This window comes from Vanacampus margaritifer, chromosome 7 (genome assembly GCF_051991255.1).
Source record: "Vanacampus margaritifer isolate UIUO_Vmar chromosome 7, RoL_Vmar_1.0, whole genome shotgun sequence".
NCBI classification, from domain to species: domain Eukaryota; kingdom Metazoa; phylum Chordata; class Actinopteri; order Syngnathiformes; family Syngnathidae; genus Vanacampus; species Vanacampus margaritifer.
In genome coordinates, this window is record NC_135438.1 from 21,797,691 (window position 1) to 21,825,046 (window position 27,356).

Here is a 27,356-nt window from a genome sequence, read left to right on the forward strand (position 1 = left end):
ACACATTTTTTTTACAGGTACAAATCACGACTTTTACAGATACAAATTTAGACATTTTTTTTTACAAGTGAGTTTTGCACCATATTTACCTCCATAAAAAAACAGAACCCAAACATGACAAAAGCAACCTATGTCATTGAAGTGGAGAAGTGTGAAACAATCACTCACACTTATCTTTCATCAATAAAAGTCTAAATAAATCAGATACAGAACATGTATTATTTACAAAAGTCTGTGCTAGTAAAAAAAAAAAGTATTTTCATAAATAAAATATGATTGACATGTGTGTATGCTGATGTTTATTATAAACGGGAGCACTTGTAAACAGTTACAAAAGGACGCAGGCCATGGAATTATTAATTTAGAAATTTCTATTTAAACATTTTTTTAACTTCCGGAATCGAAGATTTTAATGCGGCTCCTCTTCACGCTCTCGAATTGTGCAGTTTTGAAAATATGCGTCTTTTACTGTAATAAAAAACAAACAAAACACCAAGTACCAGATCTACTGAGTTATAATGAGGCAACATTTACAAGCAATATAATTAATTACATTTCACTATGGTTGGTATGAGTCAATATTAATTAAATGAGACAAAAAAAAAAATCCCCACGAACATGATCTCCGTAATCACAACTTGATTACGCTACGACCACGCCCCTTTTGTCCTTTTAGCGGAGTTTGGTAGGTCACACTGACAGTCATGTGACATTGTCATAGAATCTCAACCAGTTTCCTGAAAAGTGGAGTTAAGTTTCGTTTGTCTCTTCAGCTCCATTGACACGCCGACATGGCGGAAATGGACGGCTGTGAGTTCTCTCTGCTCAGCCTTGGTGACGAGCTGACCTGCAGTATCTGCCTGAGTACTTTTGACTGTCCGGTGACCATCCCTTGCGGCCACAACTTCTGCCAGGAGTGCCTTCTCACCACTTGGAAAGAAACCTACACCTGTCCGCAATGTCGGACCCACTACACCACCAAGCCGGAACTGAAGAAAAACACGGTTCTCAGCGCCGTGGTTGAGACTTTTAAAGTGCGGTCGAATAGCGAGGCAGACGTGTCCGTGTCCGTGTCCGAAATGGCGGAGAGCGCAGCGCCCACGGGTGCAGCTATACGCTGTGATACGTGTATGATGGCGGAAGCCGTCAAGACGTGCCTCACTTGCATGGCCTCCTATTGCTCCGAGCACTTGCGGCCGCACCGCGACAACCCGGTGTTTCGCGTACACCAGCTGACCGAGCCTGTCGGCGACGTGCTGGAGCGCATCTGCCCGGACCACCACAAGCTCATGGAGCTTTTCTGCACCCAGCACGAGCGTCTCATATGCACCCTCTGTCTCCAGCAAGTGCATAAAACCTGCGACTTTATCGCACCCGAGCAGCAGAGGACCAAGCAAGAGGTATGTTGTAACTAAAATGAAGAATACCATAATGTGAACGTTCCGTGAAGAAAAAATAAACTGTCCAGAGATGTGAATAACATCACTTGAGTAATGTTTTATAACTTTTGAACAATTAGTGTCATACTTTTTTTTTAACTATCAAAAGGGCACCTTTTTGTTTAACAAAGTAATGCATGCAATTTAGACTGGAAGATTATGAGCCTTTTTATAACGTGTGTCATTATTTATATATAATATGCCTGTATGAGGATCAAATTTATGGCGTTGCTTGATACACGAGTAACACGACTTATTAAAATTTAACTCATAACGCCTTATACGAGCCAATCAATAACAAAACGTGAACAGTACACTGTACATCTCGCCCAAAGTCAGCTGGGATTGGCTCATCAGCGTAAAAATAATAAATGATGGATGGTTTTGTGGTCCAAACAAAAATGTGACGTCAACTACACTCTAAAAACTGAATTGTTGCCTCAACTTAAAACTTGAGGTAACAATTTGCATGCATCTTTTTAAGTTATTTCAACTCAGCCATCATTGTGTAAATGCCACAAGATTACTTTATTACAATGGTGTCCAAACTCGGTCCCAGAGGGTCAGAGTCCTGCAGGTTTTGGATGTTTCCCTGCTCCAACGCACCTGTTCCAATGAACAGGATCGTTATCAGGCTTATGCAGAGCTCGCTGATATAAGCTTCAGGTATGTTGGAGAAGAGATAAATCCAAAACCTGCAGGACTCCGGCCCTCGAGGACAGAGTTTGGACACCACTATCCTATAGAAACAATACTGTCTGTCCAGATAATTAACCAACTGATTTTAAACCTTATGGTGCTAAATAAAAACTTCAACAAACATTGAATGAATAAAAGGGGTGTATTAAAACAAGCCTGCTACTACTGTGAGAAGAATAATTTTAACATATACAATAAAAAACGTAATCTTACTATTTGCATAGTGCCACTTGGCATGGCAGCATCAACTTTCGCTGGAGTGTTTTATAGTGTGCACAAAAATTGGTTGTTGTTTTTTGGGGTAAGATTTCACAATTATGTTTTGTTTACGTTTATTCTTTTGCCCATGTGCTCATTGCTACCCACAACAGACAGTCCTGCGGGTTTTGGGGGTTTCCCTCTTCCAACACAAGCTGATTCCAATCAACAGGATCGTTATCAGGCTTATGCAGAGCTTGCTGATGAGCTGATCATTTATCAGCTGTGTTGGAGAAGGGAAACATCCAAAACCTGCAGGATTCCGGCCCTCGAGGACAGTTTGCCCACTCCTACAGGAGCATGTCTTCACTTACAAATCATCTAAGCTCAAATCCGCTATCAAGGTGGTCGCAAATTGAAAATTCTCATATACAGTCCAGTTGTCCTCAGAAATTTAAATAAACATCTAATGATTGTATATCATCTGCTATCACACACCAATCTTCTATTAATTATGGTTAAGTTCACCTCTCATTCTCATATTTTTTTTACATTCCATTTGTATTGATCCCACTCGTCCTCATGTTTATCAACTTTATCAAAAACAAAAAGTGTTTGTCCTGCTGTCCTGGCACGTCCGTCTTTTACTCAGCTTTTAAAGAATTGTTCTGGGATTTTTATGTTGTCCTCACTTAATACACTTCCATGTTAAGTCAAGGTAAACATGTCTGGTCAGGAACAATATATTTTTGAGTTAAGACTGCTTTCTTTGTTTTAATTTAAACCATCTGGTTATCAATTGATTATAATGTGTTCATGGAACAAACTCATTTTTTAATACATTGAAACTCCTTGATTTTAAGCTTACTTACTAACCCCTGAATCATTTTTTAGAGTATGGGTGTTGATGTTTTTTTTGTCCAAATCCACACCAAGACAGGCTGTGACAGTCAGAAGTCAAATGAAATGTACATTTTTTAATGTTGTTGTTGTGACCTACTAAACAAGATTATTTAAATGCATCTGTTTTATTGTCTTTGCAGTCCAACATAAGACAGAAATTGGGTTTTTTGGACAACAAGATTAAACAGAACGAGATCGTCATATCTCAAATGAGAGAAATGCAGCTTACCCTGAAGGTAACAACACACTTTTATGGTATGTGGGGGTAATTTCAAAATTCCAAACCATAATACAACACAATTCCTACGAAACCAGAAACATCACTGACCAATTTTACTGGTTTCCAACATATGATAAAAAGTGTAAAGTCACAAAAAAATCTACTATTTTGTTGCGATACTGTTTGTCTACATAAGTGAAATCACATGACAGGCCAAACTGCAGTCATGAGATCCGTCAGGTTTGGAGATCATCTCTATGGCTTTTGACTTAACAATAAAGCATGTGCTCTGTCTTCAGAGATGGTGTAGCTGAGCTCAACTGTAAAAACTGTTGCATCTTGATTTCCGTGCCAGTGCGAGCCTCATTTGGCCTGTTTGGGAATTTGGGGAGACAGCTCTGCCATTGTGAGCATTCTGGCCACAATGGCTATCGTCAATAGATTCATGTTTGTGTTTACTTTTTTGATTTTAATTAATCGAATTTTATCTGTATGTCATTTGAACATGTATGACTGACTGCGTCATGTTTGTTTGTTTTCGAGCTTTTGGGTTGAAAGAGGACAAACACTGGCAACGTACGTCAGTGTTACGCCCCTGTTAGTGTTTGTTCAGCTGCCAGGCGTACTACTAATGAGACATTATAAATAAATGGTGACATACTTGTACATAATACTGGCTGTGGATCATTTTGTGTTCATATTTTAGGGCAGCGCCAAAACCAAGAAGTTGGCTATGGCTCATGATTATGAACGGATCCGAGACATGCTGGCCACTGAGGAACGCGCCGCCATGAGCGTGGTGGACCAAGAGCTGGAGTCTACTCAGACAAAGCTCAGGGTTCTCATGAAAAGGTTTTCTGAAAATATTGATAACATGAACAAGGCTAAAGTGGGCATCCAGAGTCTGCTTGGTCAGTCACAAACATTGGCCTTTCTTCAGGTAAGTAATGTTTTTTTCCTGTTCTCTTATTAAGCACACTGATGATTTTCGACTTCTTGCTTCGTACTTAAAACTGAAAGTCTTGCAACTATAACATTTTGACTTGGAAAATAAGTCCAAGTTTTTCATTCGTCAGGCAAAACACCAGCTTTGTTGTTGTTGACCTGTCAATTTTGAGATACACTAATATGCTATTACTATAATCCATTTACTGTAAAGTAAAGGTTAGGTAAAGCCCAATAGTGGCCCTTCTAACAACTGTGAAGGCTCAGCAGAAAATCAACAAGAATCATAAGTGAGATTTTTCAATCTTAAGAGTCATGAATCTTGGTTGTGGGTGTGTTTCAAAGGCGGGTAGTAGCAAAGGAGCAGTTGATGATGCAGTTACATAATGCAGCAATGTTTTCAGAATGACTCATCTAGCTTACTTGGCTTGTCTAACTGTTACTAATTGTTTGAAAGTTGAAATTACACACCCACATTATATAATTAAAAAAATAAATTACTCTTTACATTTGCAGTACAGGTAGTCCTCTAATTGGCAAGTTCAGACTTGCAAACATTCGCAGATGGGTGCACATACGAACAAATGACTGATGTTGATGTCCATAAATGCCATAAAATTCCTAATTGCGCTCACAAGTTCATATTTTTAAAGGGGTGCTCAATCATAAATCAACGTTCTTTCCCCTAATAATCTATAAACGAGATTCTACTTGTTAAATGGCAGTGGCTCAGTTATAAGCCTGAATTTTCAGATAAATAAATACATTTTCATACAAATCTTACAGCGTACATGAACAAGTTTACTGATTTGTATTTTCTAAATTTTAGTTAAAAAAAAAATCGCAATAATCAATTTATAGATTCGTATCGGGATTAATCAGTATCAAATCGAATCGTGACCTATGAATCGTTATACAAATGGAATTGCCAGATACTAGGCAATTCACACGCCTACTTTCTACTAATTTTGTCTACGTGTCCTGGGCATTATTTTGACATTTTAGTGCATGTTGGTTGAACGCTTGAATTTGTGGCATAAACCATCTGTGTGGCGCCATCTTTAGGTTAAATACTGGGATAAACACAATTTGGCTGTTTGTCCTCTCATTGGACAAGAAGAGACTACCGACGTCACTTCTTGAATCTGACGTAGTCGCTCTGCCACCGTGATGTATACAAGCCCAACGGTCCGCCAGGCAACGCGTCGTTTTCCAATATTAGTGAGGCGTGGAGCAAAAATCTTCTAATAATTACAAGTACATTCTGAAAATATTACCATTTATATTAACTTATTAATAGTAATCAGAAATTTTGTAACAAAAATTAGGGCAAAAAAATTGCATCAGATCCTGAGTAATTTTACAATGTCATGTAGGTGGTGATCTTTGCACCTTCCAGTGGACAAAATTAGCAACAACAATTAATTTTAGTAAAAAACAGCAAGTTATGTTGTGTCCTCAGGAGCCAGAATGGAACCCCTGACCGGCCGATTCTGGCCCGTGGGCCGTATGTTTGATAACTGTGGAGTATTTCAGTTCTAAAATAGAGGCAAATCATATCAAACGGGAAAACTGATTTGCATAAAAAATATTTATTTGAAAATGAAAATAATGTCTTATTGTGTTCATCTTTGACAAATGCACAAAAATGTCAATAACAAACAAACAGAGGTGGCCAATCCTAATCGTGAAAGTAAAAACCATGCCACAGTTTGGCCACACGTGCTTCTACTCAACCGGCATTCAAACAAGCTCCCCGGAAGCTCTGCAACCTCTTGGAGCTATTTTATTTTATTGGTAACACAGTATGTGCATGTAAATGTACAAGGTGTGTTTTCTGGATTTTATCCTTTTTTTTTAAAATTAATCATACTCAACAATTTTACATCCAATTTTAATATCAGTTCTTCCATCAGCAGTATTCATTTGACAGTTGTGCTTCCCTCCTCACAGGCTTCACTTAACCTGCCCAAAGCTGCAGCGTTTGATCCGTACGCCCCTCGAATCAACTTTAGCTCCAAAAAGTTGACAGCAACTGAGGAGTTTGCTGATAATCTGAAGAAACAGTTGTGTTACATCCTCACTCAGCCTGTTGAGGCCAGACCGCTATTAACTGAAAGAGGTAACATTTTCAGTGGGAGCGCTGTACTCTGCCAGGCATACAGTAGACATTAAAAGCTTGTTCAAATGCCAAGTGCTTATGATATAGAAAAATGAGACCAAGATAGATTAGTTAAAAACTTTTTCCACATTAATGTGGCCTTTTACTTGAACCTCTCAAATTGAGAGAGGAAGGAGAAGCAAAAAAACAAACTGAGATAATGCCTGAAGATTTGGTGCCAACACTGTTATTTTAAACTATTCATAATTCCCCAGTTCAAGCTGAAGAAAAACAGCCCCAAAGCATAATGCTGCCACTCCCATACTTCACTGTAGGTACGGTGTTCTTTTGGTGATGAGCAGTGTACTGCCTTCTCATTGTGTTGGGCTTCCATGTAGACCACGTGTCAAGATTCAGTCCTCAAGGGCTTGAGTCCTGCATGTTTTCGAGGTTTCTCTACTCCAACACACCTGATTCAATGACCAGGATAATTATCAGGCTCCTGCAGAGCTTGCTGATGAACTAAAATATGAATCAGCTATGTTGAACGTGGGAAACCTCTAAAACATGCAGGACTCAGGCCGGACCGGAGAACCGGACTTTGACACCACTGATGTAGACAATGATGAGAAAGTAAGCCGAACCCTTTTTCATGAGCCAGGAAAAATGAGCGTTCTACTGGTCATGCTTGATGTTTTTTTGGCGAGTAGTCAAAACTCAAAGTCAAATCAGGCGACGAGTGAACTCAATCGCAGGTTCTTTTCAGACATAACATGGAGAAGTTGTTGGCTTGGTGCAGGCTACAACATTATGGATGTCTGGAATGCACGTCGTGTGTGAAAGGTCGTTGCTTTCAAATGCTCATTCAATTCAACTGTTAAGCAGTCAGTTAATGAAGCCCAGCGAGGCAGTGTATTAACTGTTTTGTTTACTCACTGTTGGCCTCTCACGCGATTCTAGCAAAGGACACGAAATACAAAAATACCTAGGTTAGCTTAGCGCTAGCTAGCATCTGGTTTCAAGCAAGTGGATGGATTTAAAATTGGGACAAAAGAACACCCTCAGTTCTGCCATTGGCCAGTGTACGGCGAGGGATCCTGGTGGTTAAAGAACTTAAAAGGAAAACCTTACACTGTACGCTCTGTCATTGATGAGGCTTGGTAAAGCACTTTAGAGCAGTGATTCCTAACCATCGGGCCGCGGCGTGAGCGCCATCTAGTGAGCCGCAAAGTAATTTCCGTTTTGTAACTCTGGGCCTTGATGGCCGCAGGCAGCTTTCAATTGAGGCTTTGTACACATGTACCAGGGTATTTTTTAAACCAAATACCCCCCCCCCTCTCCGAGTGTAGAAAAAACTATCTGTAATATTGCCCGGTAGTATTGTATTAAATTCTTTCATAATCCTGCTGTCAGCATGTTGTGGGTCGGGGCTCCTTCGGGTTACTGCTCGCAATCTACGACGCTGTTCCAAAATTAGAAACAGCGTCGTGGAACCGCCGTTGAATGAGCTGCTCTTGACGCTTGCAAATATCTTGCATTTAATAACGGCAAAAATATGCAGGGAAGTAATGCAGCACGTTGAAATTTAATTTCATGTTTTCTTCTATTTCCTGGTTTCGTTATGTGTTCAGTCCCTCGTCATTTTTGTCCAATGGGAGCACAGATCGTCACGCGGGTCGACGTGATTACACAATATAGTGCACTTGCAAAAAGCACAGTGTGAATATGAACCGCAACAAACAAAAAAATAAAAATAAAGTCCGCTGAAGTCTGTTAATTAATGACAACATACAGTTCAAGAACAACATATTATATTAAATAAATACTATGTGGTTTTTTTTAGTGAAGAAAATCCAGACAGGACATCCCATCACCAGTCTTCCCCTGGAAGCCAAGCCAATCAACATCAAAGCCAACAAGTTTACATCACACAGTGAGAAAATATTACAATACTTAATCAACTTTATTAGCCCAAACGTCAGATGATCTCATTCTATGAAGAATTTGTTTTCTCAGGAAAACACAATAAGCCCAGTCCACTGCAGAAAGACAGTATGGAGCGTCTGAAAAATTTGTCCCGTTCTATGGAAAACCTCCTGGAGCTTGGGAAACCAAGACCCAGACCTAACCTGCCTCCGATGCATTCTGAACCTAAGGGGAAAATAGGTACATTTTGTCTGCATGAATACAGACTGTGAACGCATGTCAATGGATGTTATATTTATTTCAGTATTCCCATGTCTGCCTCATTTTTGCTTTAGATACGATGGACCGTCCTGACAACCTTACCGCTGACAAAAGACACAATCTTCTGAAATGTACGTCATTGAGAGAGGGTAGCTCCTTATCTTCCGTATTCCTCTTCTTATCATTGTTATTGTATTTGGCGGCACTGTGGCTCACTAGTTAGCACATCTGCCTCATGGTTGTGGGTTCAAATCCGGGCTTCGGCCTTCCTGACTGGAGTTTGTGTGTTTGGGTAATCTGGTTTTCTCACATATTCCAAAAAACATGCATGGTATGTTAATTCAGTGTTTCTCAATCACTGTGCCCGGCACACTAGTGTGCCATGAGATACTGCCTGCTGTGCCGTAGGAAATTGTCCAATTCCACCTGTTTGGCAACAACCAGTGTTGGGAATAACGGAGGTTAAACTAACGCCATTCTTTTTTCATAAACTGACTAATCTAACTAATTATTCTCCTCATATTTAGAACGCCGTTATTGTATGTGAAATGCGTTGCGTTACAATTCATTTATTAGTTTCAAGGCTCGAAGTAAGCTTACGAGACATGACATTGTGCGGGGACTATCTCTGAAAATGTCATTTGCACACAGTTCAAGGCACTGTTGTTGTCGGACCTTGTCACAATAAAAGTGTCTTGACAGCTGAATTGTGCAGTGACTTTTATTTTGGAGGTGCCGTAGGAAGTGTGTCACGACGTGACGGACGTGTCTTCCTTTCCTTAGCGCTCTTCCTAACATTTTAGCAAAGAGTCCACGTCTCACGCCTTCAATTGCACATTTGACAAGAGTGACATTAAGCAAAATATTAAAGACTTAATGAGCAGCGATTTGTTGACAATTGTGTTCCACCAAGAACCATTAACATCGCGACTCCACAAGCAAGCACCTAACGATCAAAGAAACGGTGTTTGGTAAGTCATAGCGACATGCTGACCTAGTGTAATGAATAGCCCCAACAATTGTATTTCTCTAATTTGCTATAAACACGTGAACAGTGTTGAAAGAAATATGCAGTCTCGGCAAATCCCACTGACAGAGGCGTTGGAGTTGAGGTCTGTCGGAAGTACCAAACAAATTAAATGGTGTGCAGTTGTGTAACATTTGTATGTGAATGATGCAAGCATGGAGTTCGACAGTTTGAAGAGAGCAATGATGTCAAATCGGTAAAATTACCGAATGAACAATACAGTACTGAGCTCTTAGGGAAAAAAAGAAGAAAAAAAAGAGAATTTGTCAGTGAAAAAGTGTGCCGTGGCTCAAAAAAGGTTGAGAAACACTCTAAATTGTTCATAGGTGTGATTGTGTTTGTGAATGTTTAATTGTCTATGTATGCCCTACGATTGGCTGACGATCAGAATGAAAACATTCGGGCTTGAAATGAAAGTTGAATATGAGACAAGAGCACGGCAGTTCATTGACGTCTGGATCACAACTTTTAGCCTTATTTAAAGAGCTGCCAACTGTTCCGGATTGTCCGTATTTTGTAACAGAAATCACTGAACAGTAACACAATAGCTTGTTACACCCAGAACACTGATTGTTCCAGATATGTAGATAAAGTCTCCATGAAGTCACCAAGGCCGTGATAACTTACATTGATGTTTCTGCATTTGGCAATTTATTATTATATTATATTATTAGTATGGGATTTTTTTTGATGGGCTTTGGGTGAACTGATGCGTTTGGTTGCACGCACACACACACACACGCATATACACATACTCACCCACATATATATGTGTGTGTGTGTATAAAAAAATTATTATTATTATTATTATTTTATTAAAAAAAAAAAAAGGAGAGCAATGATGATGTCAAATCGAATGAACAATACTGAGCTTTCCTGGAAGAAAAAAAAAAAAAAAGTCACCAAGGCCGATATGTGCGTCTCGGTACACATACGAGATAAGATACAAGATACGTACAATTTATTCCTGATAGTCGCCCACTGCCAGCGTAGATGATTTGAGATGCGGCAGAGGAATACGGTGATTTTAATAACTTTATCTTTCTTTTTGTGTGCTAACAGATGGCACTGCACTCACTTTTGATCCAAAGACGGCGCACAAACGCATCGTACTAACTGAGGGCTTGACAAGGGCATCTGTGTCAGACCAAGCCAAACCCGCAACGCGCAACGACTGCCCCGAATGCTTCTCCGTCTGTTCTCAGGTGCTGGCCTCTCAGGGTTTCACCCGCGGGTGCCACTACTGGGAAGTTCGCTTAACTAACATCAACTTGACCGGCATCGGATTGGCTTACGGTAGCATTGACCGCAAAGGTCCCCGAAGTCGACTTGGCCGCAACGCCCAGTCTTGGTGCTTGGAATGGTTTAACAGCAAGCTGTCGGCTTGGTATGACAGCAGCGAGATTGTGGTGGTGAATCCCAACCCCAAGCGGGTTGGCGTGTTGTTGGATTGTGACTCGGGCTCGGTTACGTTCTACAATGTGACTGATAGAGCCTATCCCTTCCACTCTTTTGTGTTTCCGTTCTCTGAGGCGGTGTATCCAGCTTTCTGGATCTTCACCTCTGAGTCGTCCATCTCACTGTGCAAACAGTAGGCCTGAGCAGCACATTGACATCCGCTAAAGTCCAAAATACTTAAAGCAGGGGTAGGCAAGTTCGGTCCTGCATGTTTTTGATGTCTCCCTCCAGCTGAGAGGCTCCTGCAGAACGTAATTATGAGCTGATGATTTGAAACGCCTGGGTTGGAGGCAGGAGGCACCGAAAACATGCAGCACTGCGGCTCTCTAGGACCGAACTTGCCTATCCCTGGCTTAAAGGAATACTTGACTCATTGAGCCATTTTCAGTAGTATTTGATAACTTCATTATTTTGTATGTACAATTAATACCTTTAAAAAAAAATCCACTTGCTGTCAACTGAAGATGACATCACCTGTGCTAAGGGAATAGATAATGACCAATCAAGGCTCACCTGTTTTCCGGATTTGTTCAGCAAATGATGCTTTGATTGGTCGTTAGTCCGGCTTACGTCATCTTCAGTCGACAGCAAGTGTCAAAATTTGTTTTTAAAGGTATTCATTGTTCATGAATAATAATTAAGTTATCAATTTAATTATAGACAAAATATGATATTCTTACTGTTGAACATGGCTCAATGAGTCAAGTATTCCTTTATGTCATGGTACAATAATAGTCAATTGCATTCCAATGGAGTTTTTTGCAACTAGCTGATCTCGTTTCTTTATCAGGGCCTGTATTAGACACGATATTGAATTTTAACATGTAATTGTTAAAAGAACATTCCATGCTCAACTGTTTTATAAATAGGAAAAATTGTAATACATCTGATTCATCAAATAAATATGAGAGGGGAGAAAACTCAGAAATCGCAACACTTGCAGACACTTCTTCCTATCCTTTACAATGCATACAACACATAACTTTGTCAATAAAGGTTTTCTCCTAAACTGTGGTGAGAAATGTTAAGTCATTTCTATTGTTTTTGTGAATGTGCCCATGTTTTTTTTGGTTGTTTTTTTAACTGGCAAAACCAAATATGAGCATTCACATGAGCGAAACCGCCAAAGTCGATCTATTCCCTATTTGTCAACTTCCGATTTGTTAGATTTTCAAAGCCAAAATTCCAATTGAGATCAATTATATTAGGAATATTCCTTCTCCTCATTAGGGTCACTGCTGGTCAAGAGTGAGCTGTAGCCTATCCCAGCTAACTTTGAGCAGGAGGCGGGGTTTGTCAGCCAATTGCAGGGCACATATCAACAATCAACAATGAAGTGATTTTATTTTATATTTATCTTGAATCGCTTGATTAACTTTGACAAATGATTGGCATTATCTCTCACTCACAATTATAAAACTATAACAGCAATCACAGCTTTGTGTGTGAGGTTGCTTAGACTTAGTTCAAGGTACTTTAAAAAGCCAAAGCAAAAGACAAATGAAGTCTTGTGAAGTGCTATGATGGCTTGTGTGTGTTCCGCTACAGTCACATGGCCTAAATTTGGGTGACATTTTCAGTCAGGTGTTTTTTAAAGGCTGCTCAGACTCCAACTTGTATTTGTTGTCATGGTAATTGTACAAGCGCTTAAGGGAATGTTTAAAAATACACATCCAATATGTCTCCTATTGCCCACCAATCAATGCTAGCATTCTGTAAGACTAACTGTTAATTGCCATGCATGTCTGCTGAAGTTGAGGACTGATCAATATGTGCTAGGGTGTGCTGACTGATTGCTGCTTGCTTTCCCGTTGGGAGTGGCTGCATTACAAAGTAGGCTGTGGTCAAATAGCATACATACACCCTTCTGTGTTGAAAATGTTTGCTTTGTTATGCTAGCTATGTAAATCATTCTCTTCCGTTGTATTTTGTTTTGTTTGCTCCGCGATTCTCAGCTGATCAGAAATTGTTTTATTGCCAAGTGTATGAGTCTGTCAGTTGTTGTATAATTGGTGTCAGATAATCATGTCTTGTGTTTTTCCCCCTTCGAAACTTGACGTTATATGCTTTTGCACTATGTGGGCTATATATGTTGATTATAATTCTATTGAATAAAACAGTTTCATGATCACTATTTGTGTTTTGTTTTGATTAAAATAGTTGAACATACACCTTTTAGTAAAAAATGTCTCACAAAAAGCTTGCAGAAAGGATTCCTTGTAGGCTAATGTAATGTCTCCTATTGCCATTTTATAGCTGATCCTGAGAATTTTGATTTCTTGAGACACTGAATATCCTGTTCAAGATGTTTTCCGTATCTGACGTCAGCAGTGTTTAATTGCAGGGTGCCTTGCAGCTTCACATCACAGCAAGTGACAACAACCAGACTTTAATATGAAAATATTTATGGAAAAATAAATCCATAAACATCACCTCCTTACATTCAACTCAGTCCAACGATAATGTCCAAAGTAAATTCACAGAACCTTCCTAGCTTTCTAATTAAAAGCTTTCATTCACAACCAAGACTATTCCTGCACTTGTTTTCTCATTTCTGTTTAGCAAGCAGAGGCAAAAATGGCTTTTTTAAAATAGTAAAATCAGCATTAGGACAGTCAAACTAAAACAATCATACACAATATTCGACAAAGTAAATGAACACATGAAAATACTGTATATATTAATATAAAGCATCACAGTGAAAATGTGAGAATACATATTTTGAATGTAAACATCCAGTGTTTAGTCAGCTAGAAGCAAAATTGATACACAATATGACAAAAGTCTTGCTCATTTTGTCCAAAAACATGTTAAACAAATACTCCTTCAAAACCGGGTAGCACACAATGTAATTAATGAGTTGTCTCTCAATAACCAGTACAAGCACATTCATGTTCTGAATCTCTTCACAAAAGTCTAGTCTAGTGAGTCAGTGTTGCGTGCATTTTGGTGACATCACTGAAGGCGTGATAACACAAAAAGAGCTGCAACTATTAATGTCAATTCATTTGTTGCTGTGTCATCAAAACCGGTCAGGCCCACATTTTCACTTACTTGTCACTAGGCATTCTGAAGAAAAAAGCAAACATGGCTAAAAACCTGCCGCTAACGCAAAACAAGTCAAATCAGTGCAAACAAGAATATAAAACATGGGTAAACACAATGGATGGCAAGTCAAACTAGGTGGCCTTACACACGTTGGCATTCAGCAATAATAATAAATTAAAAAAAAGAATTAAATTAACAGCTGAGGATGTGCATAAATTTAAATGATTACCTGCTAACCCAGTGTCATCCGACTATTTTACCAGCAGTGATTATTGTGCAGCATTGGCCACACATGCTAACAAAACGGAATGGATCAAAAGAATGTGAGGATAAGAAAAAGATGGTCCATAAAAGCAAAACAATTTACATCTGTAACATCTCGTCAAGCTAATGGCGGAGTTTCACTTCAAACTTCCATCCTTCTTTTTGCTGTTTAATACAGCAGCCAGTGATTGTTTTTCAGCGTTACAAAAAATGAACTTCATCCAAATACTTCAGGGTCCCCTTTTTTATATACTGCAGGTGAAACACTGATGAGAATTTAAATAAATTATCTGCATCCAATTTGCTTGATTTGTGATTTTTAGTACTGTAGCTGAAAATGTTGTCTCCATATGTGAGCCAACACTGTCCGCAACTTGGAGGGGTTAAGGCCCACCCCTTTTGAGCGCTTCAATACGCGTAGACCTTGTCTGTAATTAAGGAACACAAATCAACACGATTTAGTTAGCGATCATATGAAAGTGCAAATATTACAGCAATCTCTTCCACATTCACCCTCACCTGTCGGAGGGGATGAAATTAAAATACCAAAAATCAAGCTTTTGAAGTAGATATAAACTGTGAATCATTGCTTCGCTCCATTTTCAATTGGAAACGGAAAAACACATTATGAAAAAGTGGCACACCTAAATTACATTTTTACGGATTCAACTTTGGAGTCAGATTAAGTAAGATTAGAGAGATTGACTTGGAAGTTTGGTAACAAGTATTTGTAAAGATATGTTTTTAACTCATTCACTGCCATTGACGTAAAAAAATATTTAAACGATTTCTATTTTAAAAAAAAAATCCACTTTTGCTAACAAGAGTATGAAAACCTAGACAAAAAACCTATTGTAAATTTAGAACAGATTTAAAATTTGTGATTAATCGTTAGTAAACTAGTGAAGTCATGTGATAATTACAATAAAAAAAATTAATCGCCTGACGGGCCTAATTAAAAAAATATATTAAAATAAGGGGGGTTTAATCGTAATTACTCGCATGATAATTTTATATCTGCTATAGATGTACAATAACAAAATTTAGGTTTTCATAAAAAAAATGAAATTAAATAAAATGTTTAACTAATAGAAATAGTTCACATGATTTTTTTACGTCTATAGTCGTCAATGGCACTGAATGAGTTAATTGTTAAAAAGGGGATTAAAAACAATAACAAACTATCATGCCCGAAGAAGAACAACCGATTAGAGACAGAAGGTGTGACTGACGAGGTGTCAATCATTTGCTGCCCCACACTGAACCATTAGTTTGGGCTTCAGGAGCTTTGACGACTATTTTGGAATATCCACCTCTGGAGCATCACTAGTGGCAATTGAAAACGGAACAAACCAATGAAACACGAATTAGATATGATTACAGAGCATTTTAAAAATCTGATGAACCAAAGGTCATCTGGGATGAGTCAGGCCCGGGCGGACGCTGGCCCCGGGGGCCTGGGCGAGTCTTGAGGCGTGGGGCTCTCGGTCTCGGAGGCGCTGGAGTCGCCGTCGTCGTCATCGTCCGTCTGTTCTGAACTGTGGTACAGCATGAGGGCCTGCGTCTTGTGGGTGATGGTGACGGTGCACGGGCCCTGCGCCCACGGCTCGCCGTCCACTTGCATCGGCATCGTGGAGCTCTTAAGAAGCAGCTGGTAAGGAGAACATTACCCGGTTAACTCTGGAATTATTATTGGAATCAAAACCTTCAGCGCCAAGGTTGAGTTATGTTGTTTGATCGATTTTTTTTTTCATTGAGAGGGGTCTGGCGCGCTCGCCCTTGAACTGAGTCGAGTATGACTGCAGCCTGGAGACCTAGGCAGCCATCTTTATTTTGCAAAACAAGAAGATGGAGCGGCAATGAAGAAGAAGAATATGGAGTGAACAAGTAAGTTATATTATTTTGCAAAAGCCTATCTACAAAAGTATATTTGAGATATTATGATCTAATGTTAGCAGCTAACCCTAACCATTATAAACAATTAAATACTACTTCCACTCATCAAGTCAAGGTATCTAGTGTTAAGCTTAATTGTATTTTATTTCTAATTCATCGCGCTTCCACTGTCGAGATCCGCATGCAGCCATACACGCTTGGATTTAACTTGCAAGCACTTGAGTTGTAATGAGCAAAACCGCCAGCAGAGGGTGGCAACAGTGCACCGTTTTAGATTGATTTAATATCCTCCCCCTCCTTCACTGTCACGGCGGCAGCGGCGACGCTTAATGGATCGTCTGATCTGAAGCATATATTCAAACAGGGTACCTATATCACAGAGTATGTGTTATGATAGCAGAGATATGCGTGTTATACATGAAAAAAAGTACGGCGGCGACATTATGAAATATGACGAGGCTGTCACGTGAACAGCGGCTAACGGCGGACGTAGCCGTCCTGGTAAATTGGCGTCACTCCAGAGCTTCATTAAGTTTTGCAATTAAAAGCCATTCTTAAATGTTACAGGTGCCACAGAAGCAAAAATATTAGCATCAAAGCCACTTTTGTTTGATATGCTTGTTTACACAACATGTATTTTTCTCTCAATTTTAAAAAAGCTTGTTTTCTACTGCTGATTACAACAGAACAGAAAAAAATGTAGGATCTAATTTTATTCCAGTGAAAGAAGAATCTATTCTTTCATTTTGTAGTTTTGATTAAAGCCCCTCCAATTAACTTTTCAACCTTCAATTCATTTCTTCATAATTATGCTGATGAAACATTGACTTACAGCTACATTAATGAAACCTTTGTCATGGTCTGAGGGCGTCTGTATCATTTTTTACTGGCACTAAACAATTTTGAGGTGGATGGTGTGAACTCCGCCACACACGGGAAAAAATACAAACGTGCAAACTGCTTTACGGCATATGTCCTTTCCTTAGTCGTTCCAGACGGAAGTCGAGTCAAACGTCTATGCGCGATTACTATTATCACGCAGAAGCTACAAAGCACCCCAAGACATGAAGATTTTTGTCTGATGTGACAATAATAATGATAAAATCATGCCTACCTGGATGTGGATAGCCAGTACAGGATTTCACTCGCTGGCGTGAGGTGAAAGACAACCGACGCTGGAACTTTTTTAGTAGGAAGCTTTCCATTCTCAAATCAAAATAATTATGCTAATGTTAGCTATCAGAAAAATGCGTAATGCAATAGCCCTCAGCTTGATAGGTCGCCCTTCCACACTGACCCGACCAGCCACGCAAAACTCAAAAGTTGTTTGCTTACTTGTTTACGAATGCATCGCGTGAATGGAGGAAGGGAGGGGGAGTGCAGCCTTCATGTGTGTAAATGAGAAATGAGGTTCTTTCAAGGGGAATTTAAGGTAAAACAATACCGCTTTTGTCCAAAGGAGCCGCCATAATCAACGAAAACCAAATGCTCATTCGTGTTATTTAACACAATATTTGATGGGTATTTTAAAAATTTGCCAAAAATCTCTGGCACACTCAGGTTGTGATGAGTTTAAATAGCTGGCATTCAAAGTGTTGCAAGTCTTCTTTTGTGAATACAGTAGCAAGATGGCGATGCTGTAAGCAATGTGGCCTCACCCTGACAGTGTGGGCCTGTCCCAGTCGTACTGGGTTGGCCAGCTTGACCTGGATCTGAGCACAGTGGAAGGAGCCAAACACGCCCATCACCTCCAGCAGACCATCATCCAACCTGCCACACAGCCAGCAAAAGCAAATATTTGATAGATTTGTAAAACAAAGATGTCTATTGACTAAGACTTTTTTTTTAACTCCAATATTTTACGAACCCTAAACGTTGTTCAATAAACAAATAAATAAATAAGAGTTCGTATTTTTTTATTATTTTTGATGCCAATACTTTCTCTTTTAGTGAAAATGAATATCGGCTCTCAGCGTCCTTGACTACGAATAATCGGTATCGGTATTAGCCCTGAAAAAAAAACATATGGGTCTATCTCTAGTTCGCAGAAAAATTGTCTGATTACGTTCAAATATGTTTACGACAAGTAAAAACTGTAAAAAAACAAACATTTTGCAACATTTTACAAACCCTGATGAAAAACCCAACTTCGCTAAGTTTGCAAGCATTCGCCACTCAGTGAGATAGCAGCTTTAACGGCCTTAAAACTTGTGTACAAAAAAAAGAAGGCAGATGCCGATATTTGTCAAAACGCCAAATACTGTATCTGCACCGATAATCGGTCTCTCTCTACTACAGGGTCAACCTCCGAGGTTAGCCGTGTCATTTACTGACGCTTGTCTTACCTTGTGGGGGGGCAGGGTTTGTCGCCCATTCCTTCCCAGAGTCGGCAGCCACCCCCCCAGTAGCCAATGTTACAAACAATGATGCCCTCCAGGCTGGGCAACACAATTTTCTCACCATCGAGCTCCAGCTGTGGTGGGAAGAAACACAATGAATGTAAGAAGCAGAAACAGATTTATTGGCCAAGTATGTAAAAACACACAAGGAATTTGTCTTCTGACAAACACGAAAAATAACAATGACCAACCAAATTGGGAAGCCTGGCAGGTCGCTAATTAGCGCCCCGAGTTTCTTACATGACATGAGGAAGAAGGGTGGGAGAAACAACATGAGGTTTTCAGACCAATGAGTTTTGAATTGTTGTAGTGTAGAATTATACTACACCCTATTGAGAGGAGTTTCTCATATTTCGACTCTCGTGGCAACATAGGCTAGTTGCCAGTCGATTGCCGAACACACGTAGATAAACAAGCATTCACACCAATGGATAACTTAGTCTTCAATGAAAGTAACACCTGTGGTTTTTTATATGTGGGAGGAGCAGGGGCGTAGCCAGAAATTTTTCATTGGGGTGGCCAGGGTGAAACCATGACTCATATAGGGGTGGCCATAAGTTCATACCTGAAATGTCTAAATAAGTGGTTGTTACCATGCAGCCATACCCTTCACATGCCGACCTTGGGCTGCGAGCACCGACTAGTGGGCTGCATGAAATAATTTCAGAGCATATGTTATGAATTCAGTGCTGTTACAATTGTCAATGAGTTGCTCAGTTACAATGGAGCTTTCTTGCACTTGTTGGCAATAAGGCAAAATCTCAGTTACTGGCTTGTACACAATAAGAAGAAAAGGAAACCGAACAGCGAAATTCATGACTACGTTTTTTTTAATTTTTTTTAACTATGTTGATTTTACACGTTTATTTGTTCAAAACACTGAACATTAAACATTCAAATAAATAACTAAAACAAATAAATGATGCTTTTCATGGACATTCAGGCAACATGACAACTGTGTACAAAAAAAACACCCTTTTTTTTTAATATATTGAAGGGTATAATAATAATGTTTTGGGAATTATGTTTCTATCTGCTTCAGGAGCTGAGATATCAATTATTTAGTAGGCATTGACAATATTGTTGAATATCCAGGATTCAGGGGGGTGGCCTCCCCGGGGAGGGGGGTGCGGTGGCCTTGGCCACCCCTGGCCACCACGTGCCTCCGCCATTGGGGAGGAGCACCCAGAGAAAACAAACAGGGACGCAAGCCCTCAGCCTCACAAAAATTATGGTGTGGATGTGCTAAAAATTCATTCAAACAAAACTATGACACATTCACAGATGTATTGTGTGGGCTAAAAAAAAACTTTGATGATGAAACTGTGGTGCACATGACATTTAATAACATAAGCAAAGCTGCTGTACCTCAATCTTCTTATCCAGATCCTTACATTCCTGCACTAAGCAGTCCTTGGTGCCATATAAGAAATACACTGCCTGGTTGAAGAAAAGACAAAAGGCATGATGGTAGTGAAGTTGTGACGGTTGAAATGCAGAAACAACTTTTGCCTGTGCAAATGCAAATGTAAATGAAAATGCAAATGCAAATGAAGCTGCTGTGACCTTGTTGATGATCCGACTGGAAAAGAACGATGGCGTTTTCTCACGATGTGTGTGGAAGTTGAGCGCCATCAGAGCGTCAGGACCCACAGAGAAGTAGTTGTTCATGGACAGAACCTGAGGAGGTATAATGGCTCTTCAATTTCTTATCATAAGGTTACTGCAGTGCTTACTATTGAGACACTGGGCGATGTGTGTGTTTGCGTTTACAGCAGTTACCAAATTGGACCTCACACCTAGAGTTGCCGCAGAAATCAATGTCTGCATATGGGCAGTTGCTGGCTGGTGTCTGCATTTATTGCCACATTAAGTATATCAATTTAATTAGTTTGTTGGGCAAGCCAGTAACTCAATTTATTCAATATCAAATTAATTTTCCCTATTGAAATGAATCAACATGCCATCAATCCGTTTCATTCACCACAATAAAAACACCCCCAAATTTTGGGGGTGTTTTTAATCAAGAAAAATAGCACTGTGTTGTATGAATAACATGAACAAGAATGTAAAAATATAAACTACCTTCAAAAGGAGTGTTTTCGAGTCAAGCAAATGTTACAAGAAGAAGTAACCTTTTTTTGACGATCGTCTTATGATAGACACGGGTAAATTCTGTTGGCTACAGAATTTTATGTTGATTGGTTAAATCAGAGTCCAGGACTAACTTTGTAGGGCAGGGGTACTCAAGTCTGGTCCTTGAGAGCCCCTATCCAGCCTGTTTTCAATGTTTCCCTCCTGCAGCACAGCTGAATCTAATGATCAGCTCATCAGCAAGCTTTGCAGAAGCCTGATAACTTGCCTGCTCATGAATCAGGTGTGTTAGTGGAGAGAATCAGGCTGGATAGGAGCTCTCGAGGACCAAACTTGAACACCCCTAATGTAGGGAGTGCTAGTAGGTACATTTTGGGGGAGCTGAACCGTTGTGGTCCACAAAAGAGTGCTTCATTTGTTGGAAGAGAAATAATACACCGATTCCAATAGATTTTGCACTTACCTTTGGTTTTCGAATGGAGAGGCCTTTAGAAGACACCTGCACTTTCCATCTGAAAATGAGTTTGTAGTTAATAAACACAAAGATGACCACAATGTCATACTGTAGCTAAATCAGATTTGTATAGGAGGAAGGATTATTGCCATAGCTGCAGCAGATTCATTGTTTCGGATTTCATTATATAGAATTAATTGTATGAATCCTATTGTGTCAAAACATTTTTTTACTCACTATTTAGCTAGCTTTTTTTTAACCATGGTTAAGGTTAGCCCCGATCACTCAACAACTGATTCCAGTCGAATAAGCAAAACATGTCTCAACTACGACCCATTTCACAGGTTTTTTTGTGTGTCCGGTTATAGCTCAATTTTGTTCTATTTGGGGTGTAATTCCACTTCTGGCCACTGAATAGACGCACAAGATTGTATTGAACTGTGTAAATTAGAAAGAAGAAGAGAAAAGTGCTTCAAACTCGGATTCAATTTTGCTGAAGAGATTAGAAAGACATTATGGAACATCTCAATCGTCTGTCATCCTGCCTTTTAAGAATACAGAAAACAAAGGCTGGCTTTTTAGCTTTATTTCCTAATGTACATCTTTGGGTATGATTATTGACATAAATAGGATTTGTTAAGTATAAACACAGGATTGTATACACTGTCACAGTTTTTCCCACAATTGTTCTCTTTTTTTTACCAGCTGTCCTGGGAAAATAAAAATCTCTCCAGGGAAACAACTTGTCCCATTTTTTAGGAAGAATGCCAAGAGCTAATTTGATTTCCTTAATTCTCTAGTCTAAAAATTTTCTCTGTGCTACTGTAGAACGCTTTACCAAGCGTGCCGCCGCCGGCACATTTCCGTAGGTGAATTTACCGTAATTACTGGGTTTAATTTATCGAATTATCGGAACTCTAGCACGGTTTGTGCTAGATGAAAAATTCCAATGGTGTCTGAAAGCTAAACCCTTGCGCTTTACAGAAAAAGTACTGTCATTACGGTAATTTCAGTCCTCTCACGGAAGACAGAGAAATCAGTGAATCATGATGCCTGACAGTCTTCAACCAGGGCCACATTTCCTGTATATAATTAACGTGCCCGCTTACTTGAAAATACGGTAAATCAAGTGTATGAATGGGGCGGCGGGTAACAACTCTAGTGTAGCCCAATATAGCGGAGTAAGAGTAGCGTTACTTCTTCACACATCTACTCAAGTAAAAGTAAAAAGTATTGTGTGGTAAAACTAAAAAAAATTCCAAAAAGTTACTCAAGTAACTGTAACTCGTTACTACCCACCTCTGGTCAAAACATTTTGTTGCATTTGGAAACTACGGTTTATGTTTATGCAGCATCTAACAATAGCAACAGAGGATAACAGTAAAACTTGACATGGTACATGCTGGTGATGCCATCTAAAGAGACCACCTGTCCATTTTGACCATGCCGGCATCCAGGATGTTGCGAAGAACCTGCTCCACAGGGATCTCCCCAGCATAGCCCGCACCCCAGCCCAAAGTGTTGGAAAGGTCATTTCCTGTCCCGAGAGGGAGGATGGTCACCCTTGGAATGAATTGGTCTTGACCCTGACCAAGAGATGTGCAGATATTCAGCCAAACATTACCAAACCACAGCAAGTGTAAATAATACGTATTTAAGTACTGATCTTGTGTTTGGAAACTTGCTTTAAAAAATTGCTGACAATGAGGCAATGTGCTCTCTCACCTTGAGCTTCATACCGTCAATGGCATCTAGCACCCAACCCACCGTGCCATCACCGCCACACACCAGCACCGTGACACAACCAGGGGGCAGCAGGGTGCACAGTTGAAGGGCCTTGGAAGGCGCAAGTTGTGACAGGTCAAAAACCTGAGACGAAAAAGAAACGGCTTTAATATACAGATGGTCCAAATATGAAAATGGCCAGCTAACCTGGTTCAGTGGACCTAAAAATCTCAAAAGTGGTTCAAATGATTCCATTGGTTAAAATTAACACATGCAATTGGATTATGATAGAGAGCCTTAATCCATTGTATGTGTGCCGGCCCAAAATCAAATTCAGTCAACAAGTAAAAGAGATCAGACCACTCTATCTGTCAAACACTTTTTTGGCATGAAGAGATTGCGACTGCAGGTTATTGAAGATGTGCAGCTTCTACATCAGAGTGTGTCAAACGTATGGCCCGTGGGCCAGAACCAGCATGTCAGGGCCCAATCTGCCCCGTGAGGACAGAACGCAAACTGCAGTTTTACCACTCAAATTAACTGTAAACTATGTCCACTGGAGGGCGCACTGACGACTTCTTAAATTAAATTCTGAAATGTGTTGGATTTGATGCAAAAATGTACTCATTTTTAACAAGAAATTTCAGATTACTCTGCAATAAGAAAACAACAACAATAAAAATAATAATGAATAGAATATTTTAAGAATTTACTTGTAATTCATTGCACACCCAAAAACTATTTTGTCCTGTTGTTATTTATAGCTTATTAAGGCATGGATATTCTGGTCCAGCCCACTTGAAATCAAATTTGGGTGAAAGTGGCCCCTGAGTTTGTCACCCCTGCTCTCCATGAAAAAGTATTTGCATATTCACATTTGTAAATTCTTAATTCTTGAGTAAATTCCTGTTCATATATTTTTTTTAAATCACTTACTCTGCGAGAGCTTTTGAATTTTCATTTTGCAGTGAAAACTGTTTCCATATTGCTAGCTGCAAAGTAGTTCAATCAAAAATGACATATTCCCTAACATTTGTAACAATTACGATGAATGAATAATCATGTTTACAAAACTGATCAAACTAATCGTGATTATCATTTTGGCCATAATCCTGCAGCCCTAAAGTAAGGCGTAATTAATTTCCGCTGACTGACCTGCACGGGGTTGAGGAGGCTGCGAAACTCTCCCAGCAAAGCCTCTCCCATGTTGTTTCCACTCCGCGTGTTTGCCAAGACCAACACGGGTGTCCAGCCACTCCCACAGTCTGTCGCAAGCTACAAACAAAATAAGATCATGACGCCAGTGTCACTTACGAAAGCTTGTGAGCATCATGAGAGAGGAGCTGCCACTGCTGCTGCCTTCAACAAACTCACCTTTTTGTACTCCTCAGGGTGTCTCCGGCGGAGCTTGTTAACTTGGTAGAGATAGTGAGGAGGAATGATGAGGTTGTGGAACTCGCCCAGGTCACACTGGGGTGCATCCCCCAGGCTGTCCATGCACTCGTCATGCACTGTGGCCTGACACCACACACATCTAATGAACAAAAGAACACAGTCATTTTATTCACTGGCGCACCATTTGCACTTGTACAAACCCAATTCCAAAAAAGTTGGGACACTATACAATTTGTGAATAATTATGTGGAAGTGCCAAATTGTCATATTTTATTCAGAAAAGAAAATAGAGAACAGGACAAACGTTTAAACTGAGAATATGTATAATTTTAAGGGGAAAATATGTTGATTTTAAATTCTATGGTGTCAACAAATGTCAAAAAAGTTGGGGCAAGGCCATTTTCACCACTGAGGCATCCCCTCTTCTTCTTACAACAGCCTGCAAACGTCTGGGGATCGAGGAGACAAGTTTCTCAAGTTTAGAAATAGGAATGCTGTTCCATTCTTGTCTAACACACATCTCTCTTAACTGTTCAACTGTCTTGGGCTTTCTTTGTTGCACCTTCCCCTTTATGATGCGCCAAATGTCCTCTAGAAGTGAAAGAAGTACCCGGATCCTTTTCCTACGCAGCCATGATGTTGTAATTGGTGCTGCATGTGGTCTGGCATTATCTTGTTGAGAAATGCAAGATCTTCTCTGAAAGTGATGATGCCTGGATGGGAGCATATGTTGTTCTCCAATCTGAATATACCTTTCTGCATTGACGATGCCTTTCCGGATGTGGAAGCTGCTCATGCCACACGCACTCATGCAACCCTATACCATCACAGATGCAGGCTTATAAACTGAGTGCTGATAACAACGTGGGTTGTCCTTGTCCTCTTTAGTCAGTATGATATAGCGCCCCAGTTTTCCACAAAGAACTTCGAATCGTGATTCGTCTGACCACAAAAAAGGTTTCCACTTTGCCACACTCCATTTTAAATAACCACTGGCCCAGAGAAACACATGCGCTTCTTGGTCTGCTTTGGAAATGGCTTCTTCTTTGTACTGTGGAGTTTCGTCTGGCAACGGCGGCTGGCATGGTGGATTGTGTTCACCCACAATGTTTTCTGGAAGTATTGCTGAGCCCTTTCTGTGATTTCCCTTACAGTAAGCATTCCTGTTTGCGGTGCAGTGCCGTTTAAGGGCCCGAAGATCATGGGCATCCAGTATGATTTTTCGGCCTTGACCCTTACACACAGAGATTGTTCCAGATTCTCTGAATCCTTGGATGATGTTATGCACTGTAGATGATGATTACTTCAACCTTTTTGCAATTTGACCCTTACACACAGTGATTGTTCCATATTCTCTGAATCTTTGGATGATGTTATGCACTGTAGATGATTACTTCAACCTTTTTGCATTTTTTCTCTGGTAAACACCTTTCTGATATTTCTCCACTATCTTTTTGCGCAACATTGGAGGAATTGGTGATTTTCTACCCATCTTCGCTTCTGAGAGACACTGCCACTCCAAGAAGCTCTTTTTATACTCCAATCAAGTTGCCAATGGACCTCATTAGTAGTAACTGGTCTCCCAGCTGTTTTTTTTTTATGTGCAATTGACTTTTACAGCCTCTTATTGCTGTTTTTATTTTATTTTTTAGATTTGTTGGCATCATGAAATCTACAATCAAAATATTTCCCCTTACAATGATACATTTTCTCAGTTTAAACTTTTGACCTGTCATCTATGTTCTATTCTGAACAAAATATTGAAATTTGGCACTTCCACATAATTGCATTCAGTTTTTATTCACAATTTGTATAGTGTCCCAATTTTGGGGGAATTGGGTTTGTAGTTCTCATGAGATTAGCGGCAAAATGGCGCTAGGTGGCGAGGTGCCAATCACGACAAAATATCCACAAGTCTGACTGAGCATACTGTACCTGAGATCACAGAGCTTCGGCTGAGTTCCACACTGCTGCTTGCACATCATACAGTAGCTAGCCAGGGGCACGTTGCCCCTGACCCACCGGTGGGCCACTACCCCGTCCGCCCGGGAAGGGGCCATAATCTCCTTGCACGACAGCTCCCGATCCGCCCCGCGCAGGCACTGCTCGTCGGCGCACACGCCGCAGCCATCACAGAAGGCCCCGTGCATGATGTGCTGGGAACACACGCAACAGTAGGCCGGTTTACTGAACAAATCCGTGTAGTGCCAGCCATGTCTGCTCTGACGAAAGAACTGCTTCATGTGCGTTTTTCGCTTGGAGCGTTGGATGCTGCACCACAGCGTGATGACGACCGGGACCATCACAGCCGCGAAGGTCCAGAAGAGCAGCGACCACTCCTCCTCCGCAGACATGGTGGCTGGACTGGAAGTCAGCGACGCACAGGAAGAGGAAAAAGTCAAATTGGGGACAGGGGGGTGTTCGGTAGGCAGCAACAAGGCCGAGTGAAGACGACGCGCGTCTTGCGGGTGACGTTCATGTTGATGCGCAGCAACTTGAGGCTGGAACAGTGGAGCGTTTCGGCGTAAACATTTTCACGGCCACAATTCGCGGAAGTACGCGTGACGTAGAGCCACGAGCGTTGACGTAACAGGAACAAAGAGTATTTAGGAAGCAAGATAGTAGCCTCACGCAATGCTCACGGAGAGCTGTTTGAGGATTAGAAGAACTGGATCATTCCTGAATTGGAGGATATTTTACATCCCACCCATCAAATTTTAATCCACATACAAAACACTAAAGTATGCCGTTTCTGAGTACATGTACTTGTCTTGAGAAATCCAAATCTTAAAAATAAACAAATAAATAAACGAGATAAAAGTGCTTGCAAATACTTTTAGAAATGGCGTGGGTTCGCTTCCCCGCCTGGGAGACCATGTTTGTCTGTTTGCATGTTTGTGTGAG

The 27,356-nt window shown here is 40.3% G+C and overlaps 2 protein-coding genes across 2 annotated transcripts; one reads left to right on the forward strand and one right to left on the reverse strand.

Moving 5' to 3' along the window:
• The first annotated feature begins 695 nt into the window (after positions 1–695).
• On the forward strand, positions 696–13,308 carry trim25 (tripartite motif containing 25). Its single transcript, XM_077570693.1, has 8 exons — positions 696–1,400; positions 3,380–3,475; positions 4,166–4,399; positions 6,358–6,526; positions 8,349–8,438; positions 8,522–8,671; positions 8,767–8,823; positions 10,782–13,308. The coding sequence occupies exons 1-8, from the start codon at positions 792–794 to the stop codon at positions 11,312–11,314; spliced, it is 1,938 nt and encodes a 645-aa protein (XP_077426819.1). The 5' UTR covers positions 696–791; the 3' UTR covers positions 11,315–13,308.
• Positions 13,309–13,550: 242 nt separating this feature from the next.
• Positions 13,551–27,017, reverse strand: dgke (diacylglycerol kinase, epsilon). Its single transcript, XM_077571385.1, has 11 exons — positions 26,388–27,017; positions 24,432–24,591; positions 24,213–24,332; positions 23,058–23,201; positions 22,761–22,918; positions 21,342–21,390; positions 20,351–20,464; positions 20,153–20,224; positions 18,731–18,858; positions 18,044–18,155; positions 13,551–16,140 (listed from the first exon to the last, which is right to left on the reverse strand). The coding sequence occupies exons 1-11, from the start codon at positions 26,804–26,806 to the stop codon at positions 15,916–15,918; spliced, it is 1,701 nt and encodes a 566-aa protein (XP_077427511.1). The 5' UTR covers positions 26,807–27,017; the 3' UTR covers positions 13,551–15,915.
• Between the last annotated feature and the right edge of the window lie 339 nt (positions 27,018–27,356).

Excerpts from the sequence above, each read along its gene's own strand:
- trim25 (XM_077570693.1), top strand. The coding sequence starts at position 792 with ATGGCGGAAATGGACGGCTGTGAGTTCTCTCTGCTCAGCCTTGGTGAC. Across the intron at positions 3,476-4,165 it reads AAATGCAGCTTACCCTGAAG|GGCAGCGCCAAAACCAAGAA; the intron begins GTAACAACACAC and ends TTCATATTTTAG. Across the intron at positions 8,672-8,766 it reads TGAACCTAAGGGGAAAATAG|ATACGATGGACCGTCCTGAC; the intron begins GTACATTTTGTC and ends TTTTTGCTTTAG.
- dgke (XM_077571385.1), bottom strand. The coding sequence starts at position 26,806 with ATGTCTGCGGAGGAGGAGTGGTCGCTGCTCTTCTGGACCTTCGCGGCT. Across the intron at positions 24,592-26,387 it reads CCGAAGCTCTGTGATCTCAG|ATGTGTGTGGTGTCAGGCCA; the intron begins GTACAGTATGCT and ends TTTGTTCATTAG. Across the intron at positions 21,391-22,760 it reads GGCATGGTCAAAATGGACAG|ATGGAAAGTGCAGGTGTCTT; the intron begins GTGGTCTCTTTA and ends ACTCATTTTCAG.